Source organism: Arachis stenosperma, chromosome 2 (genome assembly GCF_014773155.1).
Source record: "Arachis stenosperma cultivar V10309 chromosome 2, arast.V10309.gnm1.PFL2, whole genome shotgun sequence".
Classification (NCBI taxonomy): Eukaryota; Viridiplantae; Streptophyta; class Magnoliopsida; order Fabales; family Fabaceae; genus Arachis; species Arachis stenosperma.
This window is the reverse complement of record NC_080378.1, coordinates 14,336,998-14,352,968: the sequence shown is the minus strand read 5'-3', so window position 1 is coordinate 14,352,968 and position 15,971 is coordinate 14,336,998. Positions and strand designations below refer to the sequence as shown.

Sequence of the window (15,971 nt, the reverse complement as noted above, 5' to 3'; positions counted from 1 at the left end):
AACGCCAGAAAGGGAAGGAAAACTGGCATTAAACGCCCATTCCTTGCCCAGTTCTGGCGTTCAAACGCCAGAAAAGAGGGAAAAGTTGGCGTTAAACGCCCATTTTCCACCCAATTCTGGCGTCCAAACGCCAAGGGAGGATCAGACACCTGAGAGTGCTGACAGTAATCCCCCTAATAAGGCTTCTTCAACCACTTCTGTACGGAATAAACCTGCAGCATCTAAGGTTGAAGAATATCAAGCCAAGATGCCTTATCCTCAGAAACTCCGCAAAGCGGAACAGGATAAGCAATTTGCCCGCTTTGCAGACTATTTAAGGACTCTTGAAATAAAGATTCTTTTTGCAGAGGCACTTGAGCAAATACCTTCTTATGCTAAGTTCATGAAAGAGATCTTAAGTCATAAGAAGGACTGGAGAGAAACTGAAAAAGTGTTTCTCACTGAAGAATGCAGTGCAGTCATTCTAAAAAGCTTACCAGAAAAGCTTCAAGATCCTGGAAGCTTTCTGATACCATGCACATTGGAAGGCACTTACACCAAGATAGCCTTATGTGATCTTGGAGCAAGTATCAATTTAATACCTGCATCCACCATCAGAAAGCTTGGGTTGATTGGAGAAGTCAAACCAACCAGGATATGCCTCCAACTTGCTGATGGCTCCATTAAACACCCATCAGGCATAATAGAGGACATGATTGTCAAGGTTGGGCCATTTGCCTTTCCAACTGACTTTGTGGTGCTGGAAATGGAGGAGCACAAAAGTGCAACTCTCATTCTAGGAAGACCCTTCCTAGCAACTGGACGAACTCTCATTGATGTACAAAAGGGGGAAGTAACCTTGAGAGTCAATGAGGATGAGTTCAAGTTGAATGCTGTAAAAGCTATGCAGCATCCAGACACACCAGAGGACTGCATGGACGCTGACATTATTGACTCTCTGGTAGAAGAGATCAATATGGCTGAAAGCCTAGAATCAGAGCTTGAGGACATCTTCAAAGATGCTCAAACTGATCAGGAAGAGCCAGAGGAGGCAAAGGAATTTTCGAAAATTCCTCAGGAGGAGGATAAGCCTCCTAAGCCTGAACTCAAACCACTACCATCATCCCTGAAATATGCATTTCTGGGAGAGGGTGACACTTTTCCAGTGATTATAAGCTCTGCTTTAAATTCACAGGAAGAGGAAGCACTGATTAAAGTGCTAAGGACACACAAGACAGCTCTTGGGTGGTCCATAAGTGATCTCAAGGGTATTAGCCCAGCTAGATGCATGCACAAGATCCTGTTGGAGGATAATGCCAAACCAGTGGTTCAACCACAGAGGAGGCTAAATCCTGCCATGAAGGAGGTGGTGCAGAAAGAGGTCACTAAATTACTAGAGGCTGGGATTATTTATCCTATTTCTGATAGCCCCTGGGTGAGCCCTGTCCAAGTTATTCCCAAAAAGGGAGGCATGACAGTGGTTCATAATGAAAAAAATGAACTGGTTCCTACAAGGACAGTCACAGGGTGGCGCATGTGTATTGACTACAGAAGACTCAATACAGCCACCAGAAAGGATCATTTTCCTTTACCATTCATAGACCAAATGCTAGAAAGACTAGCTGGCCATGATTATTACTGCTTTTTGGATGGCTATTCAGGCTACAACCAAATTGCAGTAGACCCTCAGGACCAAGAGAAAACAGCATTCACCTGCCCTTCAGGCGTGTTTGCCTATAGGAGAATGCCTTTTGGTCTGTGCAATGCACCTGCAACCTTTCAGAGGTGCATGCTCTCTATCTTTTCAGATATAGTAGAGAAATATCTGGAAGTCTTCATGGATGACTTTTCAGTATATGGAGACTCATTCAGCTCCTGTCTTAACCACCTATCACTTGTCCTGAAAAGATGCCAAGAAACTAACCTGGTTTTAAACTGGGAGAAATGTCACTTTATGGTGACTGAAGGAATTGTCCTTGGGCACAAAATTTCAAGCAGGGGAATAGAGGTGGATAAGGCAAAGGTAGAGGTAATTGAAAAATTACCACCACCTGCCAATGTTAAGGCAATCAGAAGCTTTCTGGGGCATGCAGGATTCTACAGAAGGTTTATTAAGGATTTTTCGAAAATTGCCAAACCTCTGAGTAACCTGTTAGCTGCTGACACACCATTTGTGTTTGACACACAGTGTCTGCAGGCATTTGAGACCCTGAAAGCTAAGCTGGTCACAGCACCAGTCATCTCTGCACCAGATTGGGCATTACCATTTGAATTAATGTGTGATGCCAGTGATCATGCCATTGGTGCAGTGTTGGGACAGAGGCATAACAAACTTCTGCATGTCATTTACTATGCTAGCCGTGTTCTAAATGATGCACAGAAGAATTACACAACCACAGAAAAAGAGTTACTTGCAGTGGTATATGCCATTGACAAGTTTAGATCCTACTTAGTGGGATCAAAGGTGATTGTGTACACTGACCATGCTGCTCTTAAATACTTACTCACAAAGCAGGATTCAAAACCCAGGCTTATCAGATGGGTGTTGCTTCTGCAAGAGTTTGATATAGAAATAAGAGACAGAAAAGGGACAGAGAATCAGGTAGCTGATCATCTGTCCAGAATAGAGCCAGTAGTTGGGGCGTCCCTCCCTTCTACTGAGATTTCTGAGACTTTCCCAGATGAGCAATTATTTGCCATTCAGGAAGCTCCATGGTTTGCAGACATTGCAAACTATAAAGCTGTGAGGTTCATACCCAAAGAGTACAGTTACATACAGAAAAAGAAATTAATTTCAGATGCCAAGTACTACCTTTGGGATGAACCATATCTCTTTAAGAGATGTGCTGACGGAGTGATCCGCAGGTGTGTACCCAGAGAAGAAGCACAGAGGATCCTATGGCACTGCCATGGATCACAGTATGGAGGACATTTTGGAAGTGAGCGAACAGCCACTAAAGTCCTCCAATGCGGCTTCTACTGGCCTACTCTCTATAAAGATTCCCGAGAGTTTGTGCGTAACTGTGACAGTTGCCAAAGAGCTGGTAATCTGCCTCACGGATATGCCATGCCTCAACAAGGGATATTAGAGATAGAATTGTTTGATGTATGGGGAATTGACTTCATGGGGCCGTTCCCACCATCATACTCAAACACTTACATTCTGGTGGCAGTGGACTATGTATCTAAGTGGGTAGAAGCAATTGCTACACCCACTAATGATACTAAGACCGTACTGAAATTCCTCCAGAAGAACATTTTCAGCAGATTTGGCGTTCCCAGAGTGCTAATCAGTGATGGGGGCACTCATTTCTGCAATAAACAGCTATACTCTGCTATGGTTAGATATGGAATCAGCCATAAAGTGGCAACTCCGTATCATCCACAGACAAATGGGCAAGCTGAAGTCTCTAACAGAGAGCTAAAAAGAATCCTAGAACGGACTATGATAGCCCGAAGAAAGGATTGGGCAAAGAGCTTGGATGATGCTCTGTGGGCATACAGAACAGCATTCAAGACTCCTATAGGCACCTCTCCATACCAATTGGTGTATGGGAAGGCCTGCCATTTGCCTGTGGAACTGGAACACAAAGCCTACTGGGCAACCAGATTCCTAAACATGGATGCACAGTTAGCTGGTGAGAAAAGACTGCTCCAGCTAAATGAGCTAGAAGAGTTCAGACTCAATGCCTTTGAGAATGCAAAAATTTATAAGGAAAAGGCAAAGAAATGGCATGACAAGAGATTGTCAACCAGAGTCTTTGAGCCAGGACAAAAAGTTCTGCTCTTCAACTCCAGGCTCAAGCTGTTTCCAGGAAAACTCAAATCCCGATGGAGGGGTCCGTATGTGATTACAGGAGTCTCCCCATATGGATATGTTGAGCTTCAGGATATTGATTCTGACAAGAAGTTCATTGTTAATGGACAGAGGATCAAGCATTATCTTGAAGGAAATTTTGAGCAGGAATGCTCAAAACTGAGGCTTGAGTGATTCTCAGTGAAAGTCCAGCTAAAGACAGTAAAGAAGCGCTTACTGGGAGGCAACCCAGTCATTAGTAGGTTGTATGATTTGTTCTTACAGAGGCAAGTATCAAAAATGAAGGAATTCACAGAGTTACAGAAAGATTCAGCTCAAAAAGCAGAGAAAATGAGCTTACTGGCGAAAAAACGCCAGTAAGGTGCATTTTGGGCGTTAAACGCCAGAATGGGTATCATTCTGGGCGTTTAACGCCAGTAATGGTACCATTTTGGGCGTTAAACGCCAGAATGGGTACCATTCTGGGCGTTTAACGCCAGGTGTGCAGCATCACTGGGCGTTCAGAAAAACACCCAGTGAGGAAGGTTTTCTGGCGTTTAACGCCAGCCAGGGTACCTGGCTGGGCGTTAAACGCCCAAAAGGGGTGCCAAGTGGGCGTTAAACGCCAGAATGGGTGCCATTCTGGGCGTTTAACGCCAGAAAGGTGGGGGGACCACATTTTTGTTTTCAACTCAAATTTTTTCAAACTTTCCTCTTTTTACCCATAATCCTCTACATAAATGCACTTCAACCTTTCATCATTTACTTTCAAATCTTCACAAATCAAAACCATTCTTCAAATCTATTTCAAAATAATCTCAAATCTTCTTCAAAAACTCACCCTTTTCTCAAATTTTTTCAAAATCTTTTCAAATTTCCTTTCAAATCTCTCTTTTGTTTTCGAAATTCTCCTTCCCCCACTCTATAAATGAACGTTCCTCACCCCTCCTTCCTCACACCATTCGAATTTCCTCTCTCTCTCTCTCTCTTCTCTTCTTTCTTTTCTTTTTGCTTGAGGACAAGCAAAACCTCTAAGTTTGGTGTGCTTTTCCGTGATCACTAAGCTAAGATCTATCAAGATCATGGCTCCCAAGGGAAAACAAACCAACTCAAGAGGAAAGAAAGAGACTAATCCAAAGAATCTTTGGAATGAAGAGAAGTTCTTAACCAAAGAACATGAAGACCATTATCACAAAATAATGGGTCTGAGGTCAGTGATCCCGGAAGTTAAATTTGATCTGAAAGAAGATGAATATCCGGAGATCCAAGAGCAAATTCGAAACAGAGGTTGGGAAGTTCTGACCAATCCTGAGACAAAGGTTGGAAGGAACATGGTTCAGGAATTCTACTCAAATCTGTGGCTAACAGATAAGCAAAGAATGACTGGAACTGCTTACCATACCCACAGAACCATGGTCAGAGGGAAAGTTATGTACTTCCATCTGGACAAAATAAGAGAAATCTTCAAACTACCTCAACTACAAGATGATCCTGATTCCTTCAATAGGAGGATGGTGAGAGTAGATAAAGGTTTGGATCAAGTTCTAGAGGACATCTGCCTCCCTGGGACTAAGTGGATAACCAATTCAAAGGGTGTCCCAAACCAACTCAAGAGGGGAGACCTCAAGCCAATTGCAAGAGGTTGGCTAGACTTTATTGGGCGTTCCATATTGCCCACTAGCAACCGTTCTGAGGTCACCATCAAGAGAGCAGTGATGATTCATTGCATTATGCTTGGAAAAGAGGTGGAGGTTCATCATGTGATTGCTTGTGAGATCTACACAATTGCAAATAAGAATTCCACTGAAGCCAAATTGGCTTATCCAAGCTTGATTTCCTTGCTCTGTAAAGAGGCTGGGGTGAAGATGGGAGTAGATGAGTTCATACCCATTGAGCATCCAATCACCAAGAAGTCAATGGAAGGACAAGTACAAGACAACTCTATCAAAAAGAGGGCGCATGAATTCCTCCCTGAATTCCCAAGAATTGACTACTGGTCCAGCCTAGAAGCATCTATTAACAAGCTGCAAGAGACTATGGAGCAACTGAAGGAAGAACAGCAGAATCAGAATTGCATGCTCTGCAAATTGCTGAAGGAACAAGAGAAGCAGGGCGTGAAATCCAAGAGATGAAGCGCCAAAGGCTCTCCTCTCAAGCTGAGGGAGCATCCACTTCTCAAAATCAAGGTTGTTGAGTCCTAACTCTGTGAACACCTCTATCATTAGGAGCCTAAATTTTTTTTCGTTTTTCTTGTTTTGTTTTCCATTCCTATCTTTATTTTTATCTATATTTGAGTCTTGTTCTTAGTTCATAATTAATAAAATTTAAGTCTATGCCTTAAAGCTATGAATGTCCTATGAATCCATCACCTCTCTTAAAAGAAAAATGCTTTAATCACAAAAGAACAAGAAGTACAGGGTTTCGAAATTTATCTCTGAAACTAGTTGAATTAGTTTGATGTGGTGACAATACTTTTTGTTTTCTGAATGAATGCTTGAACAGTACATATGTCTTTTGAATTTGTTGTTTTAAGAATGTTAAAATTGTTGGCTCTTGAAAGAATGAGGAGAAAGAGAACTGTTATTGAGGATCTGAAAAATCATCAAATTGATTCTTGAAGCAAGAAAAGCAGTGAAAAAAAAAATTTCGAAAAAGAAAAAAAAAAAGAGAAAGAAAAAGAAAAAGAAAAAAAAAGAGAAGGAAATAAAGTTGTGATCCAAGGCAAAAGAGTGTGCTTAAGAACCCTGGACACCTCTAATTGGGGACTTTAGCAAAGCTGAGTCACAATCCAAGAAGGTTCACCCAATTATGTGTCTGTGGCATGTATGTATCCGTGGTAATACTGGAAGACAGAGTGCTTTGGGCCACAGCCAAGACTCATACACTGGCTATGTTCAAGAATCAATACACTTAACTAGGAGAATCAATAACACTATCTGAGTTCTGAGTTCTTATAGATGCTAATCATTCTGAACTTCAAAGGATAGAGTGAGATGCCAAAACTGTTCGGAGGCAAAAAGCTACTAGTCCCGCTCATCTAATTGGAGCTATGTTTCTTTGATATTTTGGAGTCTATAGTATATTCTCTTCTTTTTATCCTATTTTGATTTTCAGTTGCTTGGGGACAAGCAACAATTTAAGTTTGGTGTTGTGATGAGCGGATAATTTGTATGCTTTTTGGCATTGTTTTTAGTATGCTTTTAGTATCTTTTAGTTAGTTTTTAGTATATTTTTATTAGTTTTTAATTAAAATTCACTTTTCTGGACTTTACTATGAGTTTGTGTGTTTTTCTGTGATTTCAGGTATTTTCTGACTGAAATTGAGGATTCTGAGCAAAAATCTGATCCTGAGACTGAAAAGGACTGCAGATACTGTTGGATTCTGACCTCCCTGCACTCAAAGTGGATTTTCTGGAGCTACAGAAGCCCAATTGGCGCGCTCTCAACGGCATTGGAAAGTAGACATCCTGGGCTTTCCAGCAATATATAATAGTCCATACTTTGCCCAAGATTTGATGGCCCAAACCGGCGCTCAAAGTCACCTACAGAAATTCCAGCGTTAAACGCCGGAACTGGCATAAAATTTGGAGTTAAACGCCCAAACTGGCATGAAAGCTGGCGTTTAACTCCAGAAAAGGTCTCTACACGAAATTCCTTCATTGCTCAGCCCAAGCACACACCAAGTGGGCCCGGAAGTGGATTTTTCTGTCATTTACTCAATTCTGTAAACCTTAGGACACTAGTTTACTACTTATAGGATCTTTTGACATTGTATCCGTACCTTATGCAACCTTATGACATTTTACACGTTTTCTTCCACAGCATGAGTCTCTAAACCCCATGGTTGGGGGTGAGGAGCTTTGCTGTGTCTTGATGGATTAATGCAATTACTACTGTTTCTTATTCAATCATGCTTGCTTCCATTCTAAGATAACACTTGTTCTTAATCCGGATGAATGTGATGATCCGTGACAATCATCATCATTCTCAACTATGAACACGTGCCTGACAACCACCTCTGTTCTATCTTAGATTGAGTAGTTATCTCTTGGGTTCTTTAATCGGAATCTTCGTGGTATAGGCAGGACCTGATGGCAGCATTCAAGAGAATCCGGAAGGTCTAAACCTTGTCTGTGGTATTCTGAGTAGGATTCAATGATTGAATGACTGTGACGTGCTTCAAACCTGTAACCTACTGGGCGTTAGTGACAGACGCAAAAGAGTGATTCTATTCCGGTAGGGGAGGGAACCAAACCGGTGATTGACAGCACTGTAACAGAGTGTGTGCATTAGCTTTCACTGCGCGGATGGGAGGTAGCTGCTGACAACAGCGAAACCCTATACGAGCTTGCCATGGAAGGAGACCTGCGTGTTTGATGAAGAAGACAGTAGGAAAGCAGAGATTCAGAAGATGGAGCATCTCCAAACCTCAACCCATTCTCCATTACTGCAGTACACGTAACCATTTCATGTCCTTTTGCTTTTTACAATCAATCCTGATAATTTCTGATCTCCTGACTAAGATTTACAAGATAACCATAGCTTGATTCAAGCCGACAATCTCCGTGGGATCGACCCTTGCTCACGCAAGGTATTACTTGGACGACCCAGTGCACTTGCTGGTTAGTTGTGCGGGATTGCAAAAGTGTTATTGCAATTTCGTGCACCAGCAGGCTGAGTCAGGAGCTCGTTATTTTGTATCTTTGACTCTCTGTTTCTATTTTGGGTTACTTTACACTTGACAGCTGTGGCTTTCTTAGCATGCAAGTTAACTCATTTCTCGAGCGTTGCGCTTTTATATTCGCAATTTTTATTTCCTCTATTCTTCAAGGCTCCTAGTATATTATAATTCTTCTGCTATTATATGTACTCATTTTATTTTAGAGGTCGTAACACCACACCACCTCTGTTTTACGACTTAAGCGTAAAGCTTAGTGTGGTAGGGTGTTACATTATGGTATCAGAGCAGTTCGTTCCTATAGAGCCTGAAAGACGGACTGATTATACTTCTGTGCATTCTCTGTATATGTGTTTATGTGCTATTAGGATATCTGACTGATATATATGGCATAAACGTTTGTGAGCATGCATTTGGAACTTAAAGCATTAGACTTGCGATATTTAGACTGATCAACTTAATATCACTTGTTTAGTGTGTATAAGGACCAGATGTCGACTCGCGGACGCGGTCGCAGGTGAGGTAGAGGTAGGATAGGCACCGTTACTCCTGGTTTGGCAGGAAATGATCTAGTAGACTTTATGGCTGCCTTGGGAAATATGGCTGCAGCTATGCAGGCAACAGCTGAGGTGCTGGGTAACCAAATAAATCAGAGTAATCATGGGAACAATAATGATGAGGACAATTCTATGACACTTGCTATATTTTTGAAAGTTTACCCTCTGACTTTTTGGAGAACCTCAAATTCCACTGACACAGATAATTAGATTCAAGCTATGGAACGGGCATTGGAGGCCCAATAGGTTCCTAAGGAGCAATGAGTTGAATTTGGAACTTATCAACTGCAAGGTAAGGCTCAGTATTGGTGACAGGGGACACGATGTATCCTGCAGGCAGGTGGCGCTGTGATAGTCGGGAGATTGGTTATTTAAGAATCATATTTTGCTTGATTGTTCTGAGAAGTCAGTACAGTTTATGCCGGAAGGGTCAGAAGCACCAATTGTGGTAAATAGTTACTATTTAAATTCTATGATAGTAAACTGTTCTGGAACTGAATGTCAGGGTATTATGTTATTAACTGCAGGAGTATCAGGTGATGATCAGAGTTTAGAGCAGATTCTGGTTGTATGTGAATTTTTAGATGTGTTTCCGGATGATATTAATAAATTTCCACCTAACCTGGAAGTGGAATTCGCAATTGAGTTGGTGCCTGGAGTCGGTCCGATTTCAATTACTCCTTATAGGATGTCACATTTAGAAATGGTTGAACTGAAGGCTCAGCTGGAAGATCTTTTGGGTAAGCATTTTATCCGACCAAGGGTTTCTCTGTGGGGAGCGCCAGTGTTACTGGTAAAGAAAAAGGATGGGAGTATGCGACTGTGTGTCGACTATCGGCAATTGAATAAGATCACTGTGAAGAATAAATATCTGTTGCCTAGAACGATGATCTAATGGATCAGTTACAGGGTGTCGGTATGTTTTCTAAGATTGACCTGCAATCCAGTTATCATCAGATATAAGTTAGAGACGAGGATATTCCGAAAACTGCTTTCAGGACGCGTTATGGTCATTATGAGTATACAGTGATGTCTTTTGGGTTAACTAATGCCCCGACAGTATTTATGGATTATATTAACAGGATTTTCCGACTGTATCTGGACATGTTTGATATTGTCTTCATTGATGATATTCTTGTTTATTCTAAGACTGAAGAGGAGAATGCTGATCACTTGCGAACTATACTGCAAATTCTGAGAGACAGAAAGTTGTACGCTAAGTTATCTAAATGCGAGTTCTGGAAGAGTGAGGTGAAGTTTCTCGGCCACGTGGTGAGTAAGCAGGGAATAACTATGGATCCTGCTAAGATGGAAGCAGTGATGAATTGGGAGCGACCAACTTCAGTGACAGAGATAAGGAGTTTCCTAGGTTTGGCAGGGTATTATCGCAGATTCATTAAGGGATTTTCACAGCTCGCCTTACCTATAACTAAATTGACTAGAAAGGATACGCTTTTTATCTGGACTCCGGAATGTGAAGAGAGTTTCCAAGCATTGAAGCACAGGTTGACTACTGCACCTGTATTGGTATTACCTGAACCAAGTGAACCGTTTGAAGTGTATTGTGATGCATCTCTGAAAGGTTTGGGGTGCATTCTAATGCAGCACCAGAATGTTGTAGCATACGCCTCACGGCAATTAAGGCCGCATGAAATGAACTATCCGACACATGATTTGGAACTTACTGCTGTTGTGTTTGCTTTAAAAGATTTGGAGGCATTATCTTTATGGCATTAAGTTTCATGTTTTCTCAGACCATAAGAGTTTGAAGTATCCTTTTGAGCAGAAAGAGTTGAATATGCGTCAGAGGAGATGGATAGAGCTTCTGAAAGATTATGATTTTGAATTGAATTATCATCCAGGAAAAGCGAACGTTGTGGCGGACGCTTTGAGTCGGAAGTCTTTATATGCAGCTTGGATGATGCTACGGGAGGAAGAGTTACTGAAAGCATTTCAAAGTTTGAATTTGGGAGTTAGAGAAGAATTTGGAATTCTATGTTTGAGTCAGTTGCAGATTTCAAGTGATTTTAAATCAGAACTTTTGAAGGCTCATCGAGATAGTGAAGCATTACATAAGGTATTACCAGCAGTTGAACAGGGGAAGCAGTGGAGAGTGTCAGAAGGTCAGGATGGTTTATGGAGGTTCAAGAACCGGATTATTGTGCCTAATGTTGGAGACCTGCGACAAAGTATGTTGAAGGAAGCTCATAAGAACGGATTCTCAATTCATCCAGGGAGTACCAAAATATATCAAGATCTGAAAGCGATGTTCTGGTGGCCAGGGATGAGGAATGATGTGGCATTGCATGTATCTAAATGTTTAACGTGTCAGAAGGTTAAGATTGAGCATCAGAAACCATCTGGAATCCTTCAGCCTTTAGAGATTCCACAATGGAAATGGGAGAGTATTGCAATAGATTTTGTGATAGGTTTGCCTAGGACCTGATCTGGTTGTGACGCTATTTGGGTGGTTGTAGATCGACTGACAAAATCAGCTCACTTTCTTTCCATTCGAATAAGTTGTCCAATGGAAGAATTGGCTCGAATGTATATTAAAGAGATTGTCAGATTGCACGGCGTGCCTTCTATCATTATATCTGACAGAGATCCTCGTTTTATATCAAGGTTCTGGGAAGCTTTTTAGCGTGCATTTGAAACTCAGTTAAGTTTGAGTAATGCGTATCACCCTCAGACAGATGGTCAATCAGAGATAACTATTCAGACCTTGGAAGATATGCTAAGGGCTTGTGTTTTGGATCAGCCAGCGGGCTGGGATCGGTATATGCTATTAATAGAATTTGCTTATAATAATAGCTATCATGCGAGCATTGGAATGGCTCTTTATGAGGCTCTGTATGGCAGAAAATGTCAATCTCCATTGTGTTGGTATGAAACTGGAGAAAAGAGTTTATTAGGGCCTGAGGTGATAGCTGAAACGACTGAACAGATAAAGAAGATTCGTAGTCGAATGCTTATAGCCCAGAGCCGCCAAAAGAGCTATGCTGATCAGAGGCGAAAGCTTTTAGAGTTCGAAGAAGGGGAACATGTCTTTTTGAAAGTTACACTAACCACTGTAGTGGGAAGAACCATTAAGACTAAGAAACTAAATTCCCATTATATTGGACCTTTTGAAATTCTAAAGAGAATTGAGCCAGTGGCTTATAGAATTGCCTTACCACCGTATCTTTAGAATTTGCACGACGTATTTCATGTATCACAGCTTTGGAAATATACTCCTGATGCAAGTCATGTTCTGGAACCAGAACCAATCCAAGTGAGAGAAGATCTAACACTTCCAGTAGCCCCGGTAAGAATTGATGACACCAAGGTTAAACGATTACGAGGAAGAGAAGTATTATTGGTAAAAGTAGCTTAGAGTCGAGCTGGTATCGAGGAACATACCTGGGAGCTCGAATCAAATATGCGAAAGGACTATCCACATCTCTTTTCAGGTAACTAGATTTGAATTTTGAGGGCAAAATTCTTTATTAGGTAGGTAGGATGTAAACCCCGGTTAAATTAGTAAATAATTAGTCAATAAATTAATTTTTAATAAGGAGGATTAGAAATGTGAATATTATATCAAATTAGGATAGAGCTCATCGAAACGAGAATTTTGACATCAATTTTAAAGAAATCGGTCCAAGATTAAACCGAACGGACTGAACCGGTTAAACCGGACCCAAACCGGGCCATCGGTCCAACCGGACGAACATATTAAATGAGCTTGAAGCCCATTTCCTTCATAAAACGCAGCAGAGGCAGCAGCGCTCCAGGGGAGGAAAAGAAGGGAAAACATTCCCGTAAGGGTTACGGTGAGTTCCCGCTCCCGTAACTTCTCTGTCCGAGCTCCGATCACCGTACCGTTTGCGGCCACGCGTTCACTGCGTCGAGCTCTACGTTTCTACTGGAATAATTTCTTTGGTAAGCCATTAATCACTTCCAGCCACTCTTTTCTCTCAATTTTTAAATAATTAGAAGAGATGTTGAATTTCTTTGATTTCTGATGTTTTAGGATCTAATTAGCTTGAGAAAAATGTTCATTCTTGCTTATGTGAAGCTTGGGTAAGGTGAGGATACGATAATTTTATTTTATTTTCTTTGAATTTGAGCTTTGAGTATTAAATTGGACATATATATATGTTATGAATGTGTATTAGGTTGTGAATAAATAATTGGAGCTTGAAATTGTGAATATTGGAACTTGGAGGAAGCTGATTAGTTGAATTTGAAGGGGCTGCCTTGGTTTTAAATAATTTGCTTTGGTCGTTACGTGGAAATCGGCCAAGGTATGGTTTAGGTTTCTTGCATTTAATATATAATGTTCTATGAAAACTTAGGCTAGACGACCATAGGATAAGTCAGAATGCAGGTGTATGTTTAATGTTTAGTAATTTGTCGATGAATATATTTGGTTGAAGTTTATTGGATAATTAATTATTAATTTTGGATGGTGAATGTTATTATATTAATTTGGAGAGAATTATGGTTGAATGTTATTGTTGATGAACATGGTTGGTTTGGTGCTTGTTGATTAACTAATGATTTGGTGAATTATTGATTTGAGGTATAACTATTATGGAGGTTGTTGTGATAATGAGGTATTTTGTGTTAGAAGCCTTGGATTAGTGAATTATGATCCTTAGTTGAATTTTGGTTGTTGGATTTGAATATTGTATGAGTATAATTGTTGATCTAAGGTAGATTTATTGTGGTGACTGTTATGATGATGAGGAAGGGTATGTTGAATTGAAAAGAAAGCAGGTTTGGACCCGAAAAGGGTGGCAAAGTCCGAGTTTTAGAGGAGATGCTGCTGAAATTTTATAAAAGTTAGAGATTTTGTTTATATGATTATTTAAAAGAGAATTAGACTTAAAGGGTATATGGTTTGATTTTAAGTTATTAAGAAAATGAGTATGTTTTAAGTTTGAAGTTTAATTCATTTAGAAAAGGATAAATTATGTTTTGAATTGGAACTATTGATGGACGGAATGGGAGATGTGATGATGAAGGATAAGGATTGAATATGTTTGATGTATGATGATGAATGAGATGTAATTGAGAATAATGTGAATGTTGATGAATTATAATTGAATTATTTATATGGCTTATGAATTTGAATAATCTGAGATACGAGATTCCCTGGATCAAATGCCGTGGCTTGCCACCATGTGTACTAGGTTGAAAACTCGATACTCTGTTGACCCTACGACGTAAATGTGACCGGGCACTATATAAATTCCCGGGAATGTTACCCCCATTGAGCAATATTGATTATTTGAGAAAAAGCTATGCATAGACTCTTGGGGATGCACGTCGGGGGACAGTCTAAGGACAATTCAGACTTGTCGGGTTGGCTGGATAACCGACAGATGAGCCTTATCAGCCATAGGACAGGCATGTATCATATGCATATTACTTGAATTACTTGCTTGTGTATTAACTGGGTGTGCCTAAATGTACTTGCCATGTTAAATGTATATTTGTTATCTGCAGTACTTGTAACCTTCTTGTGCTTGCCTTTATCTGTTTAGTTGTCTGTGAAAATGCATGATGGAGTTGGAGGTAAGGAGGAATGGCAGAATGGAATTTAGATTTAAGGTTAAGTTAAGTTAGATTTAAATATCCTTAGTAAACCACCTTTTATGGCTTCTGTTTAATACTTTATGCTCTACAATCTGAGTGTCGGCATTCTAGGATTGCCTCTGGCATTCCCACGACTTTATATATTATGTGTGTGGCACTTTTACCATACTGAGAACCTCCGGTTCTCATTCCATATTATGTTGTTATTTTTCAGATGCAGGTCGAGAGGCATCTCGTTAGGCGTCTGGACTCTTGAAGCGGAGTGGTTACTGGGTTATTTTGTTATGCTATGATGTATATTTATGTACTTAGCTTTCTCTCCACATAACTTATTCTTTTTGATCCTCCTAGAGGTGTATGGAAAGGCAGAATTTTGTATATGTACATTTGGGTTTTGGATATGTATATATATGTATATATGTGTGTATATTCTCCGGCCAGTCTTGACTTCGCAGGCTGAGTCAGGAGCTCGTTATTTTGTATCTTTGACTCTCTGTTCCTATTTTGGGTTACTTTACACTTGACAGCTGTGGCTTTCTTAGCATGCAAGTTAACTCATTTCTCGAGCGTTGCGCTTTTATATTCACGATTTTTATTTCCTCTATTCTTCAAGGCTCCTAGTATATTATAATTCTTCTGCTATTATATGTACTCATTTTATTTTAGAGGTCGTAACACCACACCACCTCTATTTTACGACTTAAGCGTAAAGCTTAGTGTGGTAGGGTGTTACAAATAAAACTTTTCCAGCGTTCATTTTAAGAGACTAAAGACCTTTTACCATTAATTTTATTTAAAAGACAAAATATCTTTTAATTTATATTTAAAGTACTGAAATTCCCTTTAATCATTAATTTTTAATAGAATTAAATTATCCTTATATGATTACTTAAAACTGTTTGAATGTATTAAAAAAATAAAAATTTTAATTTAATATTAAAATATCTCAAACACCCTTATGCTTAATTTTGAAAGATTAAAACATTTTTTAAGATTAATTTTAAAAAGATTAAAATACGTTTTTAGAATAAAGGTTAATTATTATATTATAATTTATAAATTTTAATTTTTAAAAAGACTAAAATATCTTGATAATTAATTTTCAAAAGAAAAATAAAACGAAGTTTAATTTGAAAAGATGTAAATACCATTATAAGACTAATTCATATTATTTTGATTGTATTATAGCTAGGAATTGAAAATTGAAAATTGAAATTTGAATTAGATTTTAAAAAGAGTAAAATGTCTTTTTAATTTATTTTAAAAGACTAAAGTATCTATTTAAATTTTCAAGAAAAATAACCTTTTGTAATTAATTTTAGAAAGACTAAAACACCCTTTAAGTTAGTTTAATGTTGATTAGTTGTATTATAAA

At 39.5% G+C, this 15,971-nt stretch overlaps 2 protein-coding genes across 6 annotated transcripts in view; one reads left to right on the top strand and one right to left on the bottom strand.

The window, feature by feature from the left end:
* LOC130961235 (UPF0481 protein At3g47200-like) overlaps nucleotides 1–15,971 on the bottom strand; it is a 56,214-nt gene that overhangs the window by 34,712 nt on the left and 5,531 nt on the right. The window lies entirely within an intron of this gene.
* On the top strand, nucleotides 10,040–10,747 carry LOC130962604 (uncharacterized mitochondrial protein AtMg00860-like). The gene has a single exon (XM_057888794.1). It carries the CDS (start codon nucleotides 10,040–10,042, stop codon nucleotides 10,745–10,747), a length of 708 nt encoding a protein of 235 aa, XP_057744777.1.

Coding starts and splice junctions, on each gene's coding strand:
- LOC130962604 (XM_057888794.1), top strand. CDS start 10,040: ATGTCTTTTGGGTTAACTAATGCCCCGACAGTATTTATGGATTATATT.